The sequence below is a fragment of the Columba livia genome, chromosome 10 (genome assembly GCF_036013475.1).
Source record: "Columba livia isolate bColLiv1 breed racing homer chromosome 10, bColLiv1.pat.W.v2, whole genome shotgun sequence".
NCBI classification, from domain to species: domain Eukaryota; kingdom Metazoa; phylum Chordata; class Aves; order Columbiformes; family Columbidae; genus Columba; species Columba livia.
The window spans coordinates 18,224,585-18,247,185 of record NC_088611.1 but is presented as its reverse complement, the minus strand read 5'-3'; the positions used below and the strand labels follow the sequence as shown (position 1 = coordinate 18,247,185).

The 22,601-nt window shown below is 69.7% G+C and overlaps 6 protein-coding genes across 21 annotated transcripts; 4 read left to right on the top strand and 2 right to left on the bottom strand.

The window, feature by feature from the left end:
- Positions 1-76: 76 nt before the first annotated feature.
- Positions 77-1,913, bottom strand: RPUSD3 (RNA pseudouridine synthase D3). Of its 4 annotated transcripts, XM_065074710.1 has the most exons (9): positions 1,826-1,913; positions 1,452-1,519; positions 1,332-1,376; positions 1,143-1,239; positions 965-1,072; positions 812-896; positions 612-738; positions 399-538; positions 77-321 (listed from the first exon to the last, which is right to left on the bottom strand). In XM_065074710.1, the coding sequence occupies exons 1-9, from the start codon at positions 1,888-1,890 to the stop codon at positions 94-96; spliced, it is 963 nt and encodes a 320-aa protein (XP_064930782.1). In that variant the 5' UTR covers positions 1,891-1,913; the 3' UTR covers positions 77-93. The 4 variants fall into 4 exon arrangements, with proteins under 4 accessions (XP_064930782.1, XP_064930783.1, XP_064930780.1 ...); XM_065074711.1 differs by lacking the exon at positions 1,332-1,376 and having other exon boundaries at positions 1,826-1,907; XM_065074708.1 differs by lacking the exon at positions 1,826-1,913 and having other exon boundaries at positions 1,452-1,737.
- A 6-nt stretch (positions 1,914-1,919) lies between these two features.
- Positions 1,920-3,177, top strand: JAGN1 (jagunal homolog 1). 5 transcript variants are annotated; one of them, XM_065074722.1, is made up of 3 exons: positions 1,920-2,056; positions 2,290-2,396; positions 2,474-3,177. In XM_065074722.1, exons 2-3 carry the CDS (start codon positions 2,308-2,310, stop codon positions 2,934-2,936), a joined length of 552 nt encoding a protein of 183 aa, XP_064930794.1. In that variant the 5' UTR covers positions 1,920-2,056; positions 2,290-2,307; the 3' UTR covers positions 2,937-3,177. The 5 variants fall into 5 exon arrangements, with proteins under 5 accessions (XP_064930794.1, XP_064930795.1, XP_064930797.1 ...); XM_065074723.1 differs by having other exon boundaries at positions 1,932-2,071; XM_065074725.1 differs by having other exon boundaries at positions 1,940-2,056; positions 2,294-2,396.
- Positions 3,152-7,501, top strand: IL17RE (interleukin 17 receptor E). Of its 6 annotated transcripts, none has more exons than XM_065074668.1 (16): positions 3,152-3,401; positions 3,481-3,496; positions 3,712-3,867; positions 3,950-4,079; positions 4,154-4,277; positions 4,351-4,490; positions 4,578-4,646; positions 4,770-4,836; positions 4,916-5,103; positions 5,272-5,319; positions 5,418-5,463; positions 5,579-5,727; positions 5,803-5,871; positions 5,952-6,003; positions 6,082-6,183; positions 6,387-7,501. In XM_065074668.1, exons 1-16 carry the CDS (start codon positions 3,152-3,154, stop codon positions 6,992-6,994), a joined length of 2,214 nt encoding a protein of 737 aa, XP_064930740.1. In that variant the 3' UTR covers positions 6,995-7,501. The 6 variants fall into 6 exon arrangements, with proteins under 6 accessions (XP_064930740.1, XP_064930739.1, XP_064930743.1 ...); XM_065074672.1 differs by having other exon boundaries at positions 3,282-3,401; positions 3,973-4,079; XM_065074667.1 differs by having other exon boundaries at positions 5,579-5,871.
- Positions 7,502-7,803: 302 nt separating this feature from the next.
- IL17RC (interleukin 17 receptor C) lies at positions 7,804-12,158 on the top strand. 2 transcript variants are annotated; one of them, XM_065074673.1, is made up of 17 exons: positions 7,806-8,044; positions 8,121-8,142; positions 8,223-8,593; positions 8,770-8,881; positions 8,950-8,994; positions 9,178-9,317; positions 9,491-9,550; positions 9,707-9,761; positions 9,862-10,046; positions 10,124-10,174; positions 10,247-10,292; positions 10,404-10,516; positions 10,595-10,663; positions 10,739-10,796; positions 10,902-10,997; positions 11,078-11,116; positions 11,554-12,158. In XM_065074673.1, exons 1-17 carry the CDS (start codon positions 7,958-7,960, stop codon positions 12,132-12,134), a joined length of 2,130 nt encoding a protein of 709 aa, XP_064930745.1. In that variant the 5' UTR covers positions 7,806-7,957; the 3' UTR covers positions 12,135-12,158. The 2 variants fall into 2 exon arrangements, with proteins under 2 accessions (XP_064930746.1, XP_064930745.1); XM_065074674.1 differs by lacking the exon at positions 9,491-9,550 and having other exon boundaries at positions 7,804-8,044.
- A 173-nt stretch (positions 12,159-12,331) lies between these two features.
- Positions 12,332-16,225, top strand: CRELD1 (cysteine rich with EGF like domains 1). Its single transcript, XM_065074682.1, has 10 exons — positions 12,332-13,004; positions 13,588-13,670; positions 13,755-13,865; positions 13,944-14,035; positions 14,158-14,334; positions 14,444-14,539; positions 14,652-14,735; positions 14,870-14,965; positions 15,038-15,181; positions 15,295-16,225. Exons 1-10 carry the CDS (start codon positions 12,360-12,362, stop codon positions 15,513-15,515), a joined length of 1,749 nt encoding a protein of 582 aa, XP_064930754.1. The 5' UTR covers positions 12,332-12,359; the 3' UTR covers positions 15,516-16,225.
- Positions 16,226-16,301: 76 nt separating this feature from the next.
- PRRT3 (proline rich transmembrane protein 3) lies at positions 16,302-21,007 on the bottom strand. Of its 3 annotated transcripts, none has more exons than XM_065074652.1 (4): positions 20,817-21,007; positions 18,892-20,051; positions 18,666-18,806; positions 16,302-18,229 (listed from the first exon to the last, which is right to left on the bottom strand). In XM_065074652.1, the coding sequence occupies exons 2-4, from the start codon at positions 20,030-20,032 to the stop codon at positions 16,470-16,472; spliced, it is 3,042 nt and encodes a 1,013-aa protein (XP_064930724.1). In that variant the 5' UTR covers positions 20,033-20,051; positions 20,817-21,007; the 3' UTR covers positions 16,302-16,469. The 3 variants fall into 3 exon arrangements, with proteins under 3 accessions (XP_064930724.1, XP_064930723.1, XP_064930725.1); XM_065074653.1 differs by lacking the exon at positions 20,817-21,007 and having other exon boundaries at positions 17,111-17,917; positions 18,139-18,229; positions 18,892-20,722; XM_065074651.1 differs by lacking the exon at positions 20,817-21,007 and having other exon boundaries at positions 18,892-20,703.
- Positions 21,008-22,601: the final 1,594 nt, after the last annotated feature.

The following is a 22,601-nucleotide window of genomic DNA, read 5'->3' as shown; positions in this document are numbered from 1 at the left end:
GTCCCCAGCAGCACTGTGGGGATGGGGGTGATGTGTCCTGTGTGTGCCATGGAAAGAAACAGGCACTGAGCCACCCTGGCAGCAGTTGTGGATTTAATGGGGTGACAGAGGGGGAGCAGGTTGGGGTGCAGGGGTCCCCACGGGCACTAGGTGCTCGGGCAGCCCCAGGAGGCGCAGGGTGCGCAGGAAATGGGGGGGGAGGGGGGCAGAGAGCAAGCCCCCCTGGGGCAGCATCAGCTGCTGCAGGTGGAGGTGGAGCGGGAGGCGGCGGAGCTGCTGCGGGGAGAGCCCCAGCCGGGACAGCAGCTCCTCATCCAGCACCTGCAACAGGCAGGGGCAGCTCAGCGGGGTCCCTGGAGGCCATGCTGAGCCCCCCTAGCGCCTCCCCCACCATGTACCTGTGTGTGGGTCGGGGCGGCCTCGGGGGGCAGGAGGAAGGGCACCCCCAGCACCCTGCCGACACGGGACGAGTGCTCGTGGTCGCCCAGCGCCGGGCACAGCAGCAGCGTCAGGTGCACCGGGAGCTGCTCCGGGAAGGCTGTGGAGGCACGTGCAGGGTGGGACTGTGCCGGTGGTGGGGGACACAGGGGGGGTGTTGGGGGGTCACCCACCTGTCCTGGGCTGGAGCTGGAGCAGCGCACAGCCCCCCGCAGCGCCCAGCACCCGGTAGCGTGTCAGGGTGCTCTTCACCTCCTTCCTGGCCAGGCTGTAGCGCCCCGGGGACAGCACCGGCACCACCTGCGGTGACACAGCCCTCAGCACCACTTCAGGGTGACCCCCCGGCAGCCCCAACCCTCTGGCACCCCCTTACCGCTGCGGTGTCACCCTGCTGCTGCCAGCGCAGCCCGGTGCGGATCTCACCCTCTGCTTCCGCTGGGACCCCCACGGTGACAGCACTGCAAGGAGGGTGGGGGTGAGGAGGGGACAGACCCCTGTGCCGGCATGGGGGGTGCTGGGGACTCACCAGTACGTGGCGGGGAACTGGCCCCTCCGGCGGGCAGTGGTGAAGAACCGTTGGAGCTGCTCGGTGGCGCGGTGGCAGCCGGACAGGAGGACAAGGCCAGAGCACTCCCTAGGTGGTGTGGCAGCCCTGAGCCCTGAGCTGACAGCTACTGAGACCCCCCCAGCGCCCCAAGCCGTACCTGGCGGGAGCTTTCACCACATGGAGCTCGGCGGGGAGGTCCAGGCGCCGCCGCAGCGCCGGCAGCAGTGCTGACAGGCTCAGTTCCCCGGGGTGGCCTGGGGAGTGGGGGGGTCAGCACCTGATGGGTGCCCCCAACCAGACTCCACACCCCCACCAAACCCGCAGCTGGACCCCCACCCGCACTCACCCAGGACGGGCAGTCCGGGGGGTTTGCTCAGCGCCAGCAGGGCTCCTGAGGAAGGGACACCCGCTCAGGATGTGGCCTCCCCTGAGCCCCCTCCCCAGCAGCCCCTGTACCCCCCGGTACCTTCCCGGTGCACCACGGAGGCCTCCAGCAGCCCCAGCGCCTCCTCGGGGCCCAGCGGCCGCCCCGACCTGCGTGGGGTGGAGTGGGCAGGGCGCACGGGTGAGACCCACGCCTCTGCATGTTCCCATAGCCTCACACGCGTGTCCCCAAATCTGACCCCACGCCCACCGCCCTGCACGCCCGCGCGCGCCCCCATCAGCCCCTCCGCGTTCACGCGCGTGCAGCCCCACACGTGTCCGCACTCCCACGCCCACCCCATGACCCCTCTGCCCCCGCGCGCCCCCGCATCCCGCCGTGCGCGCGAGCGCCCCCACGAGCACACGCTCTCCCCCCGCGTTCCCGCGCGGGCCGCCCCCACGCGCGTTCCCGCTAACCCCACGGCGCGCGCCCCCTTCCCAGCGCGCGCCAAGACGCGCGCGGCGCTGCCCCCGCCTGCCATGCCGGGACTGCGCCTGCGCGGAGGCGGGGCCCAGGGAGGGGGCCACCACCCCGCCGCGACCATAGAGATGAGCCTCCGGGCGCGCAGAGCGGCCGAGTATGCATTCAGAACGGGCGGCCGCGGCCATAGATAAGGCGGAAGTGCGGGCAGAGCGTCCCGTTGGCAGGTGGGCTGCGCCAAGGTGCGGCGGGGAAGGAGCCCCGGGGGCGGCGCCCGAGGGGTCGAGCGGGGGTAGGGCAGGCACGGGAAGGGGGTCCCGGGGCTGTCACGGGGGTCCGTCGCCGGGAAAGGGAGGCCTGGGGGGTGGTCCCTGGGGGGCTGGAGCCTGCGGGCGGGGGCCGGGGCTGCCCCGGGGCAGCGGCAGCTCCCGGACAGGGCCCCTCACGCTCATGTCCGCAGGCAGCTCGTGTCGGCGCTATGGCCTCCCGCGGGGGTCCCCGCGCCGCCGGCACCGATGGCAGCGACTTTCAGCACCGGGAGCGCGTGGCCTCGCACTACCAGATGAGGTGAGTGTCCCGGAGCTGTTGGACCCTCCCCGGGCTGTGCCCCCGCCGGCTCCGCCAGCCCTGTGCTCTCTCCCCAGCGTGGCGCTCAAGTCGGAGATCAAGAAACTGATCTACACACACGTGGGCATCTGGCTGCTGCTGTTGGCCCAGATGTGCGTGGGGCACCTCAAGCTGCTGCCCCACGACCAGGTGGCCATGCCCTACCAGTGGGAGTACCCCTACCTGCTCAGCATCCTGCCCTCCCTTCTGGGCCTCCTCTCCTTCCCTCGCAACAACATCAGCTACCTGGTGCTCTCCATGATCAGCACCGGCCTCTTCTCCGTGGCTCCCCTCATTTACGGGGCCATGGAGATGTTCCCCATGGCGCAGCAGCTCTACCGGCATGGCAAAGCTTACCGCTTCATCTTCGGCTTCTCGGCCGTCTCTGTCATGTACCTGGTGGTGGTGGTGGCCGCCCAGGTGCATGGCTGGCAGCTCTACTACAGCAAGAAGCTGCTGGACTCCTGGTTCACCAGCACGCAGGAGAAGAAGAAGAAATAAGCAGGGAATGGGTGGGCTCTGTGAAGGGCTGGAGCTCCGCAGCCGGGCCCCGTGGGGCCGCGCTGGCGCAGCTCCGGTGGGTGAGGGTCCACGGGGACCAACGTCCGTGTCTGAGCCGCGCCACGGCTCTGTGCTCGCATGCCGGAGGGTGCGGGGGACTCCCGGGCCGTGGGGAGACCCTGCTGCCCACCCCGCCTTGCTCTGTGTGTCGCTCTATGGAAATAAAGCTCCCTCCACGCTCCCACGCGTGTCTGCGCCTCGGGAAGCGCCGCCTGGCAACGGGAGGGGGGGCGGCGGGGCCGCACGTGCCGGCGGAGGAATGCGGCGGGGCCGGCCCGGGGCGGGGCGGGGAGCGGCGGCTCGGCCATGGGGCGCCCGCTGCTGTTCGCCGCTGCTGCCGTGCTGCTGCTCCTGCTGCCCGGTACCGGGGCCGCCGTCACCCGCCTCCGGGTCTTCGCCAACTTCGTGAGCACCGGGGGGTGCGGTGTGGGGAGGCGGGGGCGGGCGGGCGGTGCCGCGCTCACCCCCGTGTCTTTGCTTGCAGGAGTGTCGGGCCATCGGTGAGTAGCGGCGGGGCCGGGTTGCGAGCGCGGGGTTCCCCCGCCCGGGACTCCCGGGTGCGGCGGGATGGAGGGGCTCTCCACAGCCCCCGGCTACCGAGTCCGGGAGGGTGGCGGGGACTCCCCCGTTCCCAGGGCTCCCGGGGCTGTCGGTGCCGGCGGTAGGCGAGACCCCGGCGCACGGCCGCCCCCTCTCTGCTCTCTTCACCCGCCAGCCGACCGCACGCTGAGCTCCCCCCGCTGCCGCCGCCCGGCCCGGCCCGGGCCCCCGCTGCAGCCGCCCGCCCTGGCGCTGAGCAGCGCCCGCCTGTGCCTGCCCGCGCAGCCCTGCCTGCCCTGCCTGCGCGTCCGCCTGGCGCTCCCCGCCGCAGGTAAGGGCACGGGCGGCGGGGCCGGGCACGCCGCCCTGGGTGGTGGGGGGAAGGGAGAGGTTCGCCCTCCCACCCGCGTCAGGACCCCACGCTGGTTTCTCGCAGAGCTCGGTGATGTCCGTGGGCTGCAGCTCAACTTCCTGGAGCTGGGGTCCAACCGGGCCGGCTGGCTGCAGGTGTGGCAGCGGCGCAGGGCGCCAGGCAGCTCACCGGTGAGTTCAGGGAGGACCGTGGGGACGGACGGTGGAGCCATGGGGGTCCCGCTGACCCCCAGCTCTCCCTGTAGTGGCAGGTGCAGTTCGACTGCTTCCCGGTGGAAAGCGGACGGCAGGTCCTCGTCTCCCTCCGCACCATCCCTGACCGAGGCTTGGCCATCAGCCGTAGCCATCTGGTTGCTGCCGAGCCACCTGGTGAGGCTGGGAGGGATCCGGGGGGCGTCCCGGGTGGGACACCAGTGCTGGCTGACCCCTACTTGTTCCACAGGGCCGGTCTTCACCCATGCTTGGGTCCCCGAGGCACGGGCCATCGAGGTGTGGGTGCCTGAGGGTCCTGCTCTGATGGTGCGGCTGTGCCACCAGCTGGCCCTGGAATGTGAGGAGCTGTCCTGGCCCTTCCACCAGCAGGTAACAGCTCCAGCCCCCCAAGCCACCCCCATCCCAGGCTGGGGGCAGCTGTGTTCCTGCCAGCTGATGCTGCCTCTGTGCCCACAGGTGCTGGTGCCAGGAGGCAGCCATGTCTCGCTGCCGTACGAGTTCCTGGTGCCCTGCCTGTGCATCGAGGTGTGTTGCCTTCCCTTGTGGCCAGCGGGTCCCACTCACTGCCTGGTTTTGCCTGTGCAGCAAGGGTGGGCAGGAGGAGCTGGGGGCACATCCTGCCCTGACCACCCTGCTCTGCTCCCCTAGGCCTCCTACCCCCACCACGACAGTCCACGCAGCAAGCACTGCCCCTTCCATGATCAGCCAGCCGCCTGTGAGTGCCCATGGGGAGAGGACCAGGTCCCGGGGCCCCCCTGGCTGTCCCCCCAGCCTGCTGATTCCATGTCCTGCAGATGGCCCTGAGCTGTGGTCCTCGGTGCGCTTCCATGACTACAGCTCAAGCAGCAAGGACCAGATGGCGATGGTGCTGAGCACCAGCTGCCCTCTGCACCCTCGGGCCACCCTGTGCTGGAGAGAAGTGGCAGCTGAGACTGCGCCTTGCCATGATGTCCCCAACTCCACAGCCAGCGAGGAGGAGCAGGTGAAGGGTCATGGTCTCAGGGTGCCACAGGGCACCAGCTTGGAGGGGCTGTTCCCCTGGTTGGGCCACCTGCCAGACCCCAGGGTGCCCTAAGGGTGGCAGTCAGTTGCTGGGTTGCCTGTGGGCTGTGTGAATCAGGGACAGTGACGTCCTCTTTGTCCATACCAGGCATACACGCTGGACAAGGTGGATGTGCACCCGCAGCTCTGCTTTCGGGTAAGCCCCCATGGACGGGTGGGCACTGCCTGGGAAGGGGCTGTGGGGGGGCAGCGGAGGGCTCACCCAGCTCCTCTGCTGATCCCCACTCCCTTCAGTTCTCCTTTGGGAACAGCAGCCATGTGGAGTGTCCCCACCGGCCAGGTGAGTCTGCGGGTGGGGGGACACCCTTGGGTTGAGCACAGCCTTGCCCTGGGGTCCCTCGCACCCCTTATCCCCTTGGGCATCCCGTGATCCCCCTGCTCTCTGGTGGCTGCAGAGACCGCCTGGAACGTCTCGGTGAGCGCCCGGGGGCTGCAGCTGCACCTGCGCCTCACGTCCCGCATCCCTGCGGCTTTCAGCGCAGCCCTCTGCCAGCCCCGGGGCGCACAATGCGAGCCCGAGGCTCCCCTCTACACCGTCACACAGGTGGGTGGCATGGGGCTGCGGGGACACGGCAGGGGACTAAGCCATGCTGATCCAGCGTGCCCTTGTGCTTTGCAGCCGGAGGGCTCTGTCCCAGGAGAGCTGGCGCTGCTGCTGCCGGTGCAGGTCCTGGGCAGCTGCGTGCTGGTAAGGTGACCCCCACACAGGCACCTGCGCTGGCGGGGGGGACCCCAACCTGTCTCCCCCTCACCCAGTCCCTTCCCCAGGTGTGGCGCTCGGACGTGCGCTTTGCTCAGAAGCAGCTGCTCTGTCCTGACAGTGAGTGGGGGTTCCAGGGTGGTCTGTGAGGGGCAGTGGGGGTAGGTGGGTGCCCCCATGTCAGCACCTCTCTCCCAGTATCTCGCAGGCACTTTGGGCTACTGGGGCTGGTGCTGGCACTGGGGCTGGTGGTGACCATGCTGCTCCTCAACTGCCGCAGCGCCTGGAGGCCAACCACAGGTGAGGGGCACCCTGGGGGCTGTGGGTTGGGGGGGCAGTCGCCATGGGGCTGGGGTGCCGGGGGATGCTGGTTCCCTGGGATGCAGAGGATCCTCGGGCAGTATGGTGGGTGCTTGGATGCCTGTGGGGGGTGCCAGGGTGTCCCCAGGGGATGCCAGGGGGACTCAGGGCAGGGCTGTCACTACTGTCCTCTCTGTCTGCAGGTGCCCCAGGTGGGCGCCCCGTGCTGCTGCTGTATTCGCCAGACTCGGAGGAGCACCTGGGGCTGGTGTGTGCCCTGGCCGAGCGGCTGCGCGCGGGGCTGGGCTGTGATGTGCGCCTGGACCTGTGGGAAGCGGGTGGCGTGGGGCGGGTGGGCGCCCTGCCCTGGCTCTACGCCCAGCGGGGCCGCGTGGGCCGCCAGCGCGGCACCGTCCTCCTCCTCTGGAGCCGCGGCAGCACCCGGCTCTTCCGCCGATGGAGAGTGGGGGCTGCCAGTGGGACCCCTGAGGATGCCCATGACATCTTTGGGGCAGCCATGGCCTGTCTGCATGGGGAGCTGGGGACAGCAGGCCGTGGTGGCGGCTGGGTGCTGGCCTACTTCAGCCGGCTCTGCAGCCCCCGTGATGTCCCCCAGCCCCTCCGACCCCTGCCCACCTACCGCCTGCCCCGGCAGCTGCCTGGGCTGCTGGGCGCCCTGCGGGGCAGCCCCCCGGCCTCCCGCCGCTGCTGCCAGGGCCGGGCAGGGGGGCTCCTGCACCGGCTGCTGGAGGTGGGGGCTGGCGAGGGGAGCCCCCCACCCCAGCCCCCCGAGGCGGCCACTGGCACCTGAGTGCCTGTGCTGGGGCTGAGCTGGGCATTGCTGCGGGGCTGGCGGCGCTGGGCACAGCCCGCTGGTGAGGGCAGGGGCCCCGTCATGCAGATGCAGGACTTGGCTGAGCGTGCCGGCTGCGGCGGCAGGAGGTGTGCCCGTGGGTGCCCGGGGCAGGGCCACGGGTGCTGTGGGGCCCCAGCAGGGCTGGCCCCAGCCGTGGGTTGTGCTGCTTGGGCCAGGGCAAGCGTCCAGCAGGCCCCTGGGTCCAGGAGCGGAGGTGCTGCCCTGGGTCTGGGCAGCTTTATTTCCACACAGGCACCTGCTCCAGAGGAGAGCTGGGACCCCAGGGAAGCCTCCTTGTGGGGGGCACTGGAAGAAGCCGGGCAGTGGGGGAGCTTCCTGCCCTGCCAGGACATGGGGGGCAGGGGGTTCCAGGTGCTGGGCACAGCGTGGCTGCTCCTCGCTCCCATGCTGCCAGCAGTACCTTGTCTGGGGTGGAAGCAATAAAGTCACCATTTCACCCTGCCCTGCCGTCCATCTAATGTGCTGGGGCTCGTCGAGTGCCCCACGGGGGGGTAGGTGGCTGCCCAGTGCCCACAGGGGACTCGCAGCCCTCCCCGCCACAGCCTCACACTGCGTCACGCAGCCGCTGCCAGCTCCCCGGGGCCAAGCTGGGCACTGTGCCCACGCTCTGGGTCAGCGCCAGGACACAAGTCCAAGCCACGGGGCCACCCTGGCACCATGGGGCCCTGAGCCCTCCTGGTGGTGTCGGTGCACAGAGCCTGGCCGTGGGTCGGTGTGGGAACGGGAACAAGGAGGCCCCACCCCGGGGCGGTCGTCAGCACCGCGTTAGGACCCGGGTGTCCGGGATCGGAGCAGGAAGCGGGAGCCGGCGGTGGCGGTGGGGCCCGTGGGAGTGGGAGAGGGGCTGTCAGGAGTGGGCAGTGTGGGGCCGGGGCACCCCACGGCCCCGGCCCCGCCATGCATGTCCTGGGGCAGCTGCTGCTGCTGCTGCTGGGGACAGCGGGTGGGCACGGGGCCCCCCACGACACCCTGAGCTGCTCCCAGGTGGGTCAGCGTCACTGGCATGTGGGTTAGTGGGCACCCCGGCACTGCCACCAACCTCACTCCCGCCTCCCCCCAGGGCCTCGCCTGCCGCCTCCTGGGTAAGTGCCACTGCCACGGCCCCCAGCCCAACCGGGGACCCGGGACCCCATACCCACGGCCACCCTCTGTCCCCCCCCAGACACCGACATGCTGTGCGGGATGGAGCCGCTGGGGCCTGGCCATGGGCTGGCCCTGGCTCGGCTGCGGCTGGAGCCGGCACTGCGCTGCACCGGGCCTGCAGCCTGCTCGCCCTGCCTAGAGGTGCGCCTGCGCCTGGCCCTGCCGCCCCGCACCAGCACCAGCCAGCCCCGGCGCCCCAAGTCCCTGGGCGCCCCGGGGCCAGAGGACAGCGATGAGGCAGGACAGTGGTCACTGGTGGATGGGACCACCTCGTCCCAGCAGAACGTCACTGGGCTGCTGGTGCTCTCTGGGCACGCATACGCCTCCTCCCGCTGCGTGGCCATGGAGATCTGGGCGCCCCTGGCACGCGCAGTGCCCGGCCAACCCCTGGTACGTAGGTGTGGGGTGCCAGGGATGGGTGTCCCAGGCACAGGAGGGCTTGGCAAGGTGGATTCTGGTACTAGCACATCTCCGTGGCACGGTGGTCCTGTTCCCTGTGCCCTGGGGAGGTGGGTGCCAGCAGAGCCGGTGCTTTGCCACAGTGTGGTGGTGGTTTTCCTGCCCAGGGCTGGGTGACCTTCCGGTGCTTTGAGGCGCCGCCGGGCTCTGAGCTCCATGTCGTGGCGTACACCAACTCGCACAGACGTCGGAGGCTGAGCCAGCAGCAGCGGGTGCCAGGTGAGCCTCCGGCATGCCCTGCTGCAGCGTCCTCTGTCTCCCCACCCACTGACCCCCTGTCCCTGCAGACTGCTCGTGGCCCGCGGCACAGGCTGCTGTCCCCCAGTGCCAAGGTAAGTGCTGGCATCCTCTGGCCATGGCAGTGCTGGGATCCCCCTACCTTGGCACGTGTCCCCTGGGGAGCCCTGGGCGGTGGGTGCTGGGCGTGAGGGTGACCCCCAGGGTGCCATGCCCTGTGCTGTGGTGTCGGGCGGGTGGTGCTGGATGCTGTGTGCCTTGAGCCGCCCCCGGCGCAGTGCCCAGGCTGCAGGTCTCCCCGGGGCCAAAGGAGGTGGTCGTGGAGGTGCAGGGAGCTGCAGCGGGGCACAGCTACACCCTGCGGCTCTACCGCAACCAGAGCCATGGTGCCAGTGCGTCAGGGCGTGCGGTGACCACGGTGAGTACAAACACCTTTCCCACTCCCCACCCTGACCAGACTCTGGCTGTTGCCCCCTGCAATCCCTGGGGATCCATGTCTGTGTCACAGGCAGGGAGAGGGTCCCCCAGGGCTGGGTGATCCTGCTGGGGGGCATTTGCCACAGGGTGACCCATGTCTGGTTCCTGTGGCAGAGCGGCCCCATGAACTACAGCCTGCCAGCCGATGAGGTGCTGCCCTGCCTCTGCATGCAGGTGGGTGCCCGCTGGGCACCGGGGGGTGGCAGGGTGCCACCAAAGCAGGGGACTCTGGGTACCACGCAGCCCCCTTTGGCATCCCAAGGAGCCAGCTGTGTCGCAGTCACAGCCTGAGTACCCCAAATCCTTTTCCTCTGTCTCTCATTCTCCAAGGTCTGGCCGGAGACCCAGGACCCACCACGGGCCACACTCTGCCCTTTCTCCAATGGTACCTGTGCCTTGGGGCTGGGGCGTGGGGGGGCCGGGATGCAGGGGGAATCTTAGGGGACACTGCAGGAGGTGACACCTCTCTTCCTGTGTTGCCACAGATGCCGAGGCCTGGGAGCGGCTGTGGGCACGCAGCCGGCTGGTCCTGCATGCCAGCGGACAGGCACTGACCTGCTCCCTCTCGGCCCCCTGCGACCTCCCGGCCGAGCTGGTGCCCTGCTGGCAGCCGGTGCCCGCCGGGCCCTGCCAAGCCCTGCCCGGCCTGCGGCAGCCTGCGGTGGGGCAGGTGAGTGAGGCTCCGTGAGGCATTGGGGAACTGGGGGGCTGCGGGTGACACTGACAGAGCATCTGTCCTGCCCACAGGGACCCCAGGAGTTTGGGGGACTGCGGCTGCACCCCAACCTCTGCGTGCAGGTAGGAGACCTCCCTGCCCTGCGGCTGCCCCACAGGCAGCCCTAGTCATTGCTAACTCACTCTCTGGGGCAGGTATGGAGTAGTGGGCAGGTTCGGCTGATCCAGTGCCTGCGGGACAGTGAGTATTACTGGGAATGGAAGGGTGGAGGCAACCTGCGGTTCCAGCTGGGGGTTTGGCACCCCTTGTGCTCCTTTTGTCACCCCCCTGAGCCCTCTGGCACATTCCCAGGAGCGCTGCCTGGCCACACGTATGACGTCCTGCTGCTGGAGCACATGGGGAATGCCTCACTGTGCGCCCTGGAACAGGACACCTGCACCCCGCTCGCCAGCTTCACCAGCACGGTAAGGTGCAGGGACCCCCATGTCCTGGCCGTGGTGGCACCAATCGCACAGCTGGCTCACCCCCTGCCACCTTTGCAGGGCGGCGGGCGCCCCGGGCTGCTGGAGCAGGAACTGCGGCGGGACGTGGCGGCGGGGCAGTGCAGGCAGGTCAGTGCGGGCAGCTGGTGGGCAGCAGGCAGGGACCGGGCAGGGTGTGACGTGTTCCCATCCTCATCCCCACAGGTCTGGCACCCTGAGAACAGCACTGGGGTCATGCTCTGGGCCTGTTCCCTGAATAAATGTGAGTGTCCTGGCTGCGCTTGGGGAACAATGTGGGTCTGGGGGAGGACACCCACCCTCAGTGGGTGCCAGGGACCCCCGGTGGGTGCTGACCCCTGCCCTGCAGACCTGCATGCCCACTGGGTGCTGGCGTGGATGGGGGTGCTGCTGGGAGCTGCCTGCATCCTGCTCCTGCTCCTGCTGAAGAAGGAGGACCTGAAAGGTGAGCGTTGCCTGCCCTGGGGTCTGTGCCTGACCCAGGACACCCCCAGGACCCCATCTCACCGTCTCTCTTCCCTGCAGATTGGCTGAGGTCCTTGCGGGCTGACTACGGCTCTGAGGGTGAGCGTGGGGCAAGCCTGGGGTTGTAGGTGGGGGGAAGGGATGTTAATCCCTTCCCACTGAGGGGTGTGCCCCATCAGGGGTCTCCCAGCTTGCTTCCCACTGTGTCTGCCCCATAGAATGGGTAGGGATGTAGGGGGATGGAGGGTGGGAACCCTATCTGGGGGGGGTCCCAACCTGCTCCCTGCCCTGACTGTCCCTTAGGGTGGGTAAGGGGACCCAGGGACTGAGCAGAGGCTGGGTCTCCCATTGGTGATAGTCTCAGCCCGCCTCCCACTGTGGCTGTCCATTAGCTTGAGTACAGGGTGTGCCGCAGTGCTTGGGGGACAGAGACAGGGGATGGAACCCACCATCATGAGTGATCCCAGCCTGCCTCCCACCCCATAGGCTGGGTACAGGGTGCCAGGGGGCTTTCGGGCACTAACAATTCCCCTCAGGCCCCCTGCGAGGTCGGCGGGTGCTGCTGGTGCACGCAGCGGAGCCGGTGGCAGAGCGGGTGGCGTGTGCCTTGATGGCAGCTCTGCGCCCACTGGGGCTGGTGGTGGTGGCAGCACCGGGAGGCGGCAGTGGGGTCGCAGCATGGGGGCCACTGCCCTGGCTGCATGCCCAGCACCGCCAGGCACTGCGTGACGGCGACACTGTCATACTCCTTCTCTCCCCGGCGGCTGCGGCTGCTGCGTGGTGCTGGGACACAGGGACCAGGGCCATGCCGGGGGCTGGGCATGGCCCTGGCCCTGATGCTGTCCCCACCACGGCGCCCTGCGAGGTGTTCGCAGCGGCTCTGTCCTGTGCTGTGCCAGCACTGGCAGCGGACAACGGGCGCTATGTGGTGGCGCGGTTAGAGGCCCTGGTGCCGGTGGTGCCACCGGTGCTGCAGGCAGCCCCTGCCTTCGCACTGCCCAGCAAGACTGGGGGTTTCCTGCGGGCACTGGCGGGACCAGGTCGGTGGCAGGGCTGGTGGCCGGAGCCATATGTGGCCGCGGTGGCCGAGGAGCTTCAGCGCGCGGTGGGGGAATAAAGCAGTGACAGTGCCTTTGCCAAACCTGAATCCAGCCCCTGTGGTGTGGAGGGAGAATGGAGAGTGGGATGGACTGAGAGGTGATGGGGAGGTAAGGGGCAGCTTTGGGAGCAGGAGAGGGGCCTGGGCTGATTAAGGAGTGAACGGGAAGAGGGCAGGTTTGGTTGAAGGGTGGATGAGGAACCGGAGCAGTTCAGGTGGGGTGATGGAGAACTGGACCAGCTCATGGGGGATAAGGGGGAACTGGGCCAGTCTGGGGCTATGAGAAGGGAACAGACCAGTTTGGGGGAGATGAGGAAGAACTGGACCAGTTTGGCTGGAGAGGGGAAGGTGACCTGGACTGGTTTGGCTGGGGTGTGGTTGATGCGGAGCAACCCAGTCGGGCCGGGGGTCGAGGGCCTCGCTCAGGCCAGGCGAGAGCGGGGCCGGTGCGTTCCGAGGAGCCTCTGCCGCTCCGTGCGGGGTCACCGAGCACGGCCCATCGGCGCGGACCCCCAACTCCGGGTATCCTTGGCCGCAGCCCCTTTAAGTCTGGAGGAGGCGGGGCCCGGCAGGCGACGCGGATTGGCTGGGAGCGGGGAGGCGGTGGCAGCGGGAGCGTGGCCATTGGCGGGGGCGGCGGGCGCTGAGTCAGCGGGCGGAGCCCACGTGGTGCGGGCGGGGCGGAGGATGCGGCCGCGGCGGCGCCCGGGGGCAGCGCTGCTGCCGCTGCCGGCCCGGCGGGGGGGCCCGGGGCTGGGGGGGGCCCTGCTGGGGGCCGCCCTCCTCGGGGGGGTCCTGCTGGCGGCTGCCCGTGCTCACCCGGAGCGGGACGCGGATGGGGCCGAGCCCTGCCGCGCCTGCCGCGGCCTCGTCGACAGCTTCAGCAGGGTGCGGGCCGGGTGCGACACCGGCGGTGATGGGGACCGTGGCGTGGGATGTGAGGCCTGGGGGGAACACGGGACCGGTGGCCTGAGCGGGGTGTGGAGGGGGTGAATGGAGCCTGAGGACTGTGGGGTGACACTGCGGGGAGAGCCGTGGGGGGCTCAGGGGTGACAGGCATGGGGGACACACGGGTGACAAACATGGGGGCATAGCTTGCGGTGGGGGGGTGGCCCAGCACATGGTGATGCAGTCTGGGAGTGATATGGACCAAGGGCATCTGGGTGGGGGTGATGTGGCTGGGGGGCTCAGGGGGAGCACAGACTGGAGGGGCAAGGAAGTGACAGGGCCTGGGTGGCCTGGGAGGACATTGGTGGGGTGGGGGGTAATCCCCACAGCATCCCCCACAGCATCCCCAGGGAGTGGAGAGGGACCTGGGGGGCACAGCCACTGGGCTCTGGGGAGGGGAGAGGGCAGCAAATCCCTGGAGCGACTTGTTCCTGAGAGGAGAGGGTGGTACAGTTGGGGGTGACCCTGTGGGTGGGCATTGGGGGTCCCATGCCTGCGCTGCCCCCCACCCCTGTGTGCCCAGGGCCTGGAGCGGACGGAGCATGAGGGCTTTGGTGGGGGCAACACAGCCTGGGAGGAGGAGAAGTTGGCCAAGTACCAGCACAGGTGGGTGTCCCCCAGCTGGGGGGTTTGGGGGGATCCAGCTGCCCCAGGGGGACGTGTCCCCACACTGACCCCCTGTCCCTGCAGTGAGACGCGTCTGCTGGAGGTGCTGGAGAGCGTCTGTGCTCCCTCAGACTTCACCTGCCACCAGCTGTTGGAGCGGAGCGAGGAGCACGTGGAGCGGTGGTGGTTCCACGAGTGAGTCTGGGGACAGGGACATGGTGGGGTGGGCAGCGGTATGGCAAGGAGCTGAGCACCATGTGCCCCCCTCCCCAGGCAGCACCAGCACCCCGACTTCTTCCAATGGCTGTGTATGGACACATTGGCGCTCTGCTGCCCACCTGGCACCTACGGCCCCGACTGCCGGCGTGAGTAGCTGTGGCATGAGTGGTGAGCTGGTGGGGTGCTGGTGGGGTGCCCAGGCTGGACGGACCCCCTGCCATGCCGCCCCCTGCCCAGGCTGCCAGCCAGCTGCTCTCTCCCCGTGCAGCCTGTGCGGGGGGGCCCCAGCAGCCCTGCAGCGGCAACGGGCGATGCGATGGTGATGGCACGCGCCGTGGCACCGGCCTGTGCGTCTGCAGCCCGGGCTACGGAGGCCCCTTCTGTGCCGAGTGCGGTGATGGCTACTATGAGGCCTCGCGAAACAAGAGCCACCTGATATGTGCTGGTACGTCAAGGGGTCTGGCTCGATGGGGAGTGGGGCTGGGGGCTGTCCTGGCGCTGGGTGCAGGCAGCTCCCCCCTGCCTGCGCCCACCCCGCTCTCCCCTGCCCGCAGAGTGCTACAGGGCGTGCGGGCGCTGTACGGGGCCGGAGGACTTCAGCTGCCTTCGCTGCAAGAGGGGCTGGGTGCTGCACGAGCACCGCTGCATCGGTGAGGACTGCGGTGGGACCCGGGGGAGCAGTGGGCAAACTCGAGGCGGCTCGGGGGGCTGAGTCCCAGGTGCTGGGGCTCAGCAGGACTGTGTGTCCCTCCTGTTCCCCAGACATCGATGAGTGTGGCACGGAGATGGCGCACTGCCGAGCCAACCAGTTCTGCGTCAACACAGAGGGCTCCTACGAGTGCCGAGGTCAGGCGGGAGCAGGGGGAGGGTTTCGTGCAGGTGGCTCCCCGCTGCTTGGGGCCGTCTCCCGCAGCCCATGCTGTCTGTGGCTGGGCTGGGAGGGGCTCTGGCAGTGACACCAGCTCCTCTCCCCACGGCAGACTGCTCCACGGCCTGCATTGGTTGCATGGGTGCGGGGCCGGCTCGCTGCAAGAAATGCAACAAGGGCTACTGGCGGGATGGAGCCAAGTGCCTGGGTAAGTGCCTCTGCAGGTGGGGGCGCTCTGACCCCTGCCCAAACCCTGCCTGAGTCCTGCCTCTCCCCGCAGATGTGGACGAATGCGCCAACGCCGAGGAGCCGGTGTGCACAGGGGCACAAGAGGTGTGCGAGAACACGGAGGGCAGCTACCGCTGCGTCTGCGCCCGCGGCCACGTCCGGCGCGATGGGCAGTGCGTGGAGGACAAGCCCCCAGGTATGACGGGACGTGATGGGGTGGGGATGGGCTGTGGGCAGAGGGGCTTGAGGGGGCAGTGGGGGACTTTGCTCACCCCACTGTGCCCTCCCCTATGAGTGCCATCCTTGCAGATGCCCCGGAGAAGGGCTTCTTTGACGACGTGACAGAGGATGAGGTGGTGGTGCTGCAGCAGATGTTCTTTGGTGTGATGATCTGCGCCCTTGCCACGCTGGCTGCCAAGGGCGACATGGTCTTCACTGCCATCTTCATCGGTGCCGTGGCTGCCATGGCTGGCTACTGGCTCTCCGACCGCAGTGACCGCGTCCTCGATGGCTTCATGAAGGGCAGATAGTGCTGGGGCTGCTGGGCACGGGTCGGGGGACAGGCTCAGCCTGGGGTCTGAGGTACCCCCCCAGCAGGTGCTGGCTGCTGAGGCTGGATCCTGTGCGCGGTGCTGTGCCCTGCATGCGTCCCCCAGCCCCTTTGGTGCAGGGTGTCACCTCCCTCCTGCAGAACGAGCCACGGGGGGTGCCTGGTCCCCAGGGGCTCCCGCGCAGCCCCTCCCGCCAGCACAGTGATGCTGAGCAGTGCGGCACTGCCGGTGGGCACAGCATGCTGCCCCCAGCCCTGCTGCTCAGGAGGGGAAGTCCTGCACCGTGGCGGGTGGGAGGGCATGGGGGCAGGTCGGGGGTGCTCTGGCACCACTGGGTGCTGAGGCGGTGATGCTGGCAGAGCTTGGCCCTGCAGCCAGACCTGCTGTCCGCCCGTGAGACTGTTCTCTGTGGGGCATTGTGGGGCTGGGGTCCCCTCTGCCCTGAGCTGTGGGGCTGGGAGAGTTGCCCCCCCCAACCCCTCCTCCCTGCACCCCTGGGCAGAGCCCATCTCTCCCCTCCCAACCTGGGGGGACCAGGGAGGGGCTCCTGCGGGGAAGGGCATCCCAAGGATGGGGGGGCCCTTCCGGATGCATGAGCGTGGCTGTTGCATTTGTCTGTGGTTTGTCCGTCGGGGTGTGCCCATCTGTCTGTGTGTCCATATCTCAGGAAATAAAGCTCTGCACACCCAGCCGGGCTGCTCAGGGCAGGGGGGCTGGGGGAGCCGCTGCCCATCGCTGCCTCCGTGCGCCAATGGGGCCACCTCCTCCCAACATAAACTTTATTTCTCTGGTTTGGCACAAACGGAGCTGGCCCAGCCCAGCTCCCTGCTCCTGCCCGGCCCCACGGGGGTGCGGGTTCAGGCCTCCAGACCCCCACACTGGGTTCATCCCCCTGCGCCCTCCAGTCTCTGCCCAGCCCCGTGTCTCCCCAGCTCAGAGCTCGATGGTGTCGCTGGAGAGGCTGCGGGCGTCCACTGCCTTGCTGAGGGCTGGGAAGCTGCGGGGACCATCGCGCTCCCAGCCGGGGGGCACAGCGGGCACCAGGAGGGGGGCCCGGCTGGGCGCCTCGTCCAGGGGCAGGCTGTCTGGGGAGGACAGCCCGTGGCGCCAGGGGTTCCAGCTGATCTTCAGCGAGCTGCTGTCCAACGAGCTGGCTGAGGCGGTGACAGTGACGGTGACAGTGCTGAGCGGCTGTCGGGGGCCAGGCAGCTCCGTCAGCGAGCTGCAGCGTGCCATGTGTCCCAGGCCGGGGGTCTCGGCGGGGGTCGGGGAGTGCAGTGAGGTGCCAGAGCCGCGGCGAGGCCGGCTGAAGAGGCTGTCATGCAGGAGGTGCCGGCGGCAGAGCGCCTGGTCGATGCTGCGGCGCAGGTCGATGGGGGACGGCGGGCGGAAGGCCAGCTCCCCCAGCGAGGGGGACGAGCCCTGCTCGAAGGCGGCGCACGAGCGGGCGGCCACCAAGTTGGGGCACTTGGGGCTGAGCCCCGGCATCCCGGCAGTGCCGGCAGCGGCCGCCCAGGCCTCGTTGCTGTCCTTGAGCGCCCGCAGGGGCAGCTGCTCCGCCGGGTTGCGAATGAGGCTTTTCGAGATGTCGCCGGTTGGCGCCCGCTCCAGGCCGGTGCTGCCGGTGCTGCCAGCCCAGTCGTAGCAGTTGTTGGGGTACTCGGGTGCCTCAGCTTTGCGGCTGGCACAGAAGTACCGCAGCGCCTTGGCCCAGCAGGAGTGGCCGGCCGGGCTGCGCCGGCGGCACCGGCAGCACAGCGGCTCGGCAGCAGCCAGCAGCAGTGCCAGGGCCATGCCCAGCTCACCGACCCGCAGCCAGAGCTGTGCCGCCCAGCCAGGCCGGGAGAAGTGCTGGGGGGAGGCCAGGACCCCCCGCAGCCACAGGGCGCTGTAGAACTGCAGCCCGCAGACCGGCAGCCCCACCGCCGCGGCCACCAGCAGCGCCCAGGCCCCCCGCCGTGGCCATGGCCCCCCACCACCCCCAGACCCTTCCTGGGGCACTTGCAGCACCCGCCAGCACCCCCAGAGCCCCCCCAGCAGCAGCAGGACCCCTGCCCCACAGCCCAGCGCCTGCAGCCCCAGCGCGGCAGCGGGGCCCAGCCGGGGCGGGAGCAGGTCGGCCGCCCCCAGCACCCCGCTCTGCAGGGCGGCGGCGGCTCCCAGTGCCGGCAGCCCCCGCAGCTGGGCCGGCAGCAGCCGGAGCTGAGCCAGGCGCTGGAGCCGCTGGAGCAGGAGGGCAAAGGTGCTGAGCAGCAGGGGAAAGGGGGCTGTGCTGAGCAGCAGCAGGGCCCGGGGGGGCAGGCGGCCCCGTGCCCCGTAGGGGTCCAGCAGCAGGAAGGTGGCCCGCAGCAGGCAGGCGGCCAGCAGCACCCCATGGGCTCCTAAAACATGGGGTAAATGAGGCGGACGCAGGGTGGCCGCCCCCACCAGCCCAGCCAGGCAGCCCAGTGCCAGCAGCAGGAAGATGGCAGCCACCCCGTAGACATGGGCCTCCCAGGAGAAGCCGAGCTGGTGCCGCAGCTCGGCCCAATGCAGCCCGGTCCTGTTGGTCCCCGGTGCCTGGGGGGGCCGGCTGGGCTGCGGCTGCAGCGTGGATGGATGCCGGGGTGCTGGCTGTGGTGTCAGCCCTGCCTGCCGCCACGTGGATGAGGGGGCTGCAGTGCCATGGGTGGGGGGCTGTGTCCCCAGGGGGTCTGTGGGCAGGAAGGAGGTGGGTGGTCAGTGGGACCCCGTGCATGCATCTCAGTGACACCCACTCCCCCACCTGCACCCCATGACCGGGATGCATCAGCCATGGCGCCCTGGCACTGTGGGGTGTGGCTGCTCTGTGCCCACCAGCACCTCCTGAGGGTCTCTGGCAGAACCGGGTGCATGGGGGTGGCATGGACCTGGGCACGTCACTGCCCCCTGCCCGGGGCAGATGCCACCCGCCGGGCACTTAGCACTAATCTTAGGAGTAGATTAGGGCTGTCGCCAGGCACAATCCTGATTGAAGGTGTCACTGCGTCCTGGCTGGGCAGCCCAAGATAGCTGCTGTCCTCCCCACCAGCCCTGACGCTCCAGGGATGGGCTCCCACGGCATCCCCAGTGGTGACCGACCGCAGGCGCTTGGCCACAGCCCTGCATCACCTGAGCGTCTGGTCCCGGGTGTCCCTGTGGCAGAAGGTGCCGTTGGCTGTGGGATGGCTTTGGTAGCGTTCGGGGTGCTCACAGCGCCCACAGCACCCCGGACTCGCTGTGGAGAGCCGACGTCCTCTTCAGGCAGCAGCCCTGCGGGAGAGGGCAGAGCCAGACCCTGGCACCCACAGGGGCTCAGTCCCCTCTGAGGGGTTCCCCACGCCATGCCAGCTCCTACCTGTGCCGGGGGTGCTGGGGGGGGCTGTGCTGGAGGCAGGTGGCTGCACGGGGCTGGTGCTGAGGGCAGCTCTTCGGGTGGGCTGGGATCCCTGCTGCCCGGTCAGCCCGGCGTCTGTGCGAGGGGCCGTGTCCCCAGGGCTGGCAGTGGCGCGGCTGAGTGGGGCCCTGCGGGTGCTGCGCTGGTGGGTCTGGAGCACCCGGGTCCAGGGCTCGGACAACCCCCAGGATGGGGCTGAGGGGAGCAGCTGTGGGGCAGAGCTGGGCAGAGCTGGGAAGGGGCTGAGGGGCCCTCCCAGAGCCCCCTGTCTGCCCACTGGCTCCATGGAGCCAGGGCTGGCGTGGGGACCCTGGGCTGGTCCCATGCGTGTGGGGTGGGGGACGGGGACAGTGCCCAGCAGGGCCAGCTGGCTGCTAGCTGGAGTGAGTGGTGTGCCCTGAGTGAGGCCTGGGGCTGCTGTGGGTCCCCGTGCCACCGGCTGTCCCTCTGCAAGGCCATCTGCTGTCCCCGTCCCTGTCCCCACTGCCGACATGGGGGTCAGGGCGATGGTAGACACGGTTGGCCAAGGGCCGGGGGTGCTGACTGTCCCGGCAGCACTCTGCCCGGCTGGGGACGGACCCTGCCCTGCCCAGGGCGGCCCCGAGGAGCCCAGGCCCATATGCGTGGGCACCTTGGGGCCTGGTGTCCCCAGCACAGAGCCGTGGGGCAGCCAGGTCCCCCCTTTGTGGCTGTCCTGGTCTTCAGCCTCATGTCCTCGCCAGGCGACAAGCGGCTCCTCTGCCATGGCCATGGCTGTGCTGCTGTCTTGCCAAGCCCCAGTGCCAGCACCTGCCATGGTGGTTTCCATCTCCAGGGGTGCCACGATGGCATCCCCTGCCTGCAGCGGTGGGGCCCAGCGCACGGGGCTGCCACCCCCCCAGTGCTCGCTCCCAGGGTCCCCGGCACCACTCGGCTCTCCCGACGCCTCCCAGGTGGGGACCAGGCCTGGCCAGGGCTGTCCCCAGGCAGGGCTATGCAGAGGGTCTCTACCCTGCTGCAGGGTCCCACCTGGGGACAGCTGTGCCAACAGTGTCCCCTGGACCACAGCAGCGACGCCGGCAGCCAGGAGCAGCACCCAGGTGATGAGCCATGCCACAGCCATGGTGAGTACCCAGCTTGCCCTGCGGGAATGGGGGGATTCGGTGAGCGGGGACCCACGGTGGCTGCCCCGGGGGGACTCAAAGTACTGGCTGTGGGGCTGCTGTGCCCACGGCAACCCACTGCCCAGGGAGGGAGCCAGCGGCTGGGCTGACGCTGCCCAGGCTGGCCCTGGACCGTGTTCCCAGCTGTCCCTGTCCCCGCAGGTTCCTGGCTGTCCCCTGGTCCTGGCTGTCCCTATTTCTGCTATCCCCACCCCCGGTGTCCCTGCTGTGATTGGGCCCATTCCCAACCTTCCCCATCCCAGTCCCCGCGGTGCTGGTGGCCCTCGGTGCTCAGTGATCCCTAACGCCAGCATCCCGCTGTCCCCCTCCCCGCGGTGTCTCTCCTCCCCGGTGTGGCTGCTGGTGGCCCCGCTGCCGGTGGCTCCGCTCTGACGCGCACCGTTCACCTTGGCGCATCCCGGCTGCCTCCCCGGGGATGCCCGGGCCGGCGCATCCCGCCGCGCGCGCGACTCAGCCCCGCCGGGCCGGGAACGGCGCCGGGACCGCCCGGCAGCGGCGATTCCGCGGTGCGGGAGCCGGCGGGGCTGCGCCGCGGGCCGGGCAGCGGCCGGTGCGGGAGCGGAGTGGGGCCGGTGCGGCCGCCGCATCCCGGGGAACCTGCCTGCAGCGCGCCGGGCCGGCCCCGCCGCTCAGGGCTCGGTCCCCGGTGCCCGGGCCGCGGGGCGGCCAAGCTCCCTCCCGCCGCCCGCCGCAGCCCCGGTGCCGGCCGCAGCCCCCCCTGACCTGCCGGTGCCGGTGCCGGTGCCGGTGCCGGTGCCGGTGCCGGTGCGGGCCGGGCTCTGCGGCGGAGCGAGCGGCGGCGGCGGCAGCCGGTCACGCGCCGCCCCGAGCCGCGGGCACCCGCGCGGGAACCCGCCCGCACCGGGAGGGGGGCGCGGGGCGCCCGGGCGTGGCGGGAACGGCAGCGGGGGCAGCGCCGGGGGCAGCGTGGTCCCTCGCGTGGGTCCCCCGTGGGGCTCAGCTGCCGTGGGCTCACCTGGGGCGGGACCCCCGTGGAGCGAAACCCCTGTGGGGCGGGACTCACAGGGCAGGACAGGGCAGGACAACGGGGGGATGCTGCCTGTCGGGCAGGCAGGACAGGCGGGACACCCGGGGAGAGGGCAGCCCCCAGTGCAGGGCTGTTGCCAAGGCCGGTCACACGGCAGCCATGGGGCAGGTGATGGGGCTGCTGGCACTCCCCTACCCCAGCAGGGTCATTGGGAAGGTCTGTGAGCATCCCTGGCACCCTCCTGCCCCCTGCCTGCCCCAAACACGCTCTGTAAGGGGCACGCAGCACCCTGGCAGCCGTTGGGCTATGGGGTCCTGCCAAAATGCAGGTAATTAGCTAATCAGCTAATTGTCCATCTGGAAAGCTGCCTGCCCTGCGAGGGCTTGGGCTGGCACAGCCACAACACCACAAAGTCACAACGGCTCAGGGCTCTGCCCAACACGGTGACGCATCCCAGCTCCCACGGGCAGCTCCTGTGCCACCGCAGCCCTGGCAAACCTGTCACCTCCATCACCCTCCTTCTGTCCAGGCCAGGGGGACATGTGGCACCTCAGGCCCCTATGGCAGCGCCATGCTGGCAGCACTGCAGTGTCCCCCTGCTGCTCCGTGCCACCTCTCCATCCCTGGGGCATCATGCCCGGGCTGGGCTCTCCACGGGCGCGTGGGGCATTCCTGGGCCCCCTGTCTACCCCTCCCTGTTGCTGGGCTGAGCACAGACAGTGGGACCAGGGGGGCTGAGCACTGGGGCTGGGGAATTTGGGCAATGCTGGCCCCCACGAAGCAGGCAGCTAATCTGGGGATTAGCGCTGGGGAGGCCACATGAGGGGCGAGCCAGGCAGTGGCAGAGCCCTGGGGGGCAGCTGGTGAGCCTGCACTGTGCCGGGCACCACCAGCACCTGGCATCACCACAGCCGGCTGGTCTCATCCTGTGGTTGGGGCAGCTGTTGTGCTGAGCATGTGGTGGGGCTGTGGGGAGGGAGCCGTCTGTGCCCCACACACCGCCCCACACCCTACAGCCATTGGGGTGCATCGAGCACAAGGCAGGGGCGCAGCAGCCACCTCCACAGCGCCGGTGCCATCAGCGGTTTCCTCCTCTGCCAAGTGACTCACTGGCAGATGAAAAGATGACAGTCCCGCTCAGCTGCCTGCACAGCCGGGGATGCGGGGTGGAGGATGCGACCGCATTCTCACACCTCCCGTGCCTGCCTGGGTTTCACCAGTTCTCCCTGCTTTTGCCCACGTGCCTTCCTCTTCTCTCAGGCTCTCCCCAAGGAAACAGGATGAAACCCCAGTTTAGGAGAACTCTGTCCTGATTAAGTGCCCACAGACGGGCTGGAGCCCAGCTTGGCGTTTTCATGACCACTGTGTTTTTTGCAGTGCTGCCCCATGCCCTCCGCAGTCCCCCTTGGCTGCACTGCTGGGGCGACCACCCCCAGCATCTTCCCTGGGGACCTTTGATGAAGGGTGGGATGAGACCCCACAGCTACAGGCACCGGCAGTGCCACATCCCCGGGGCAGAG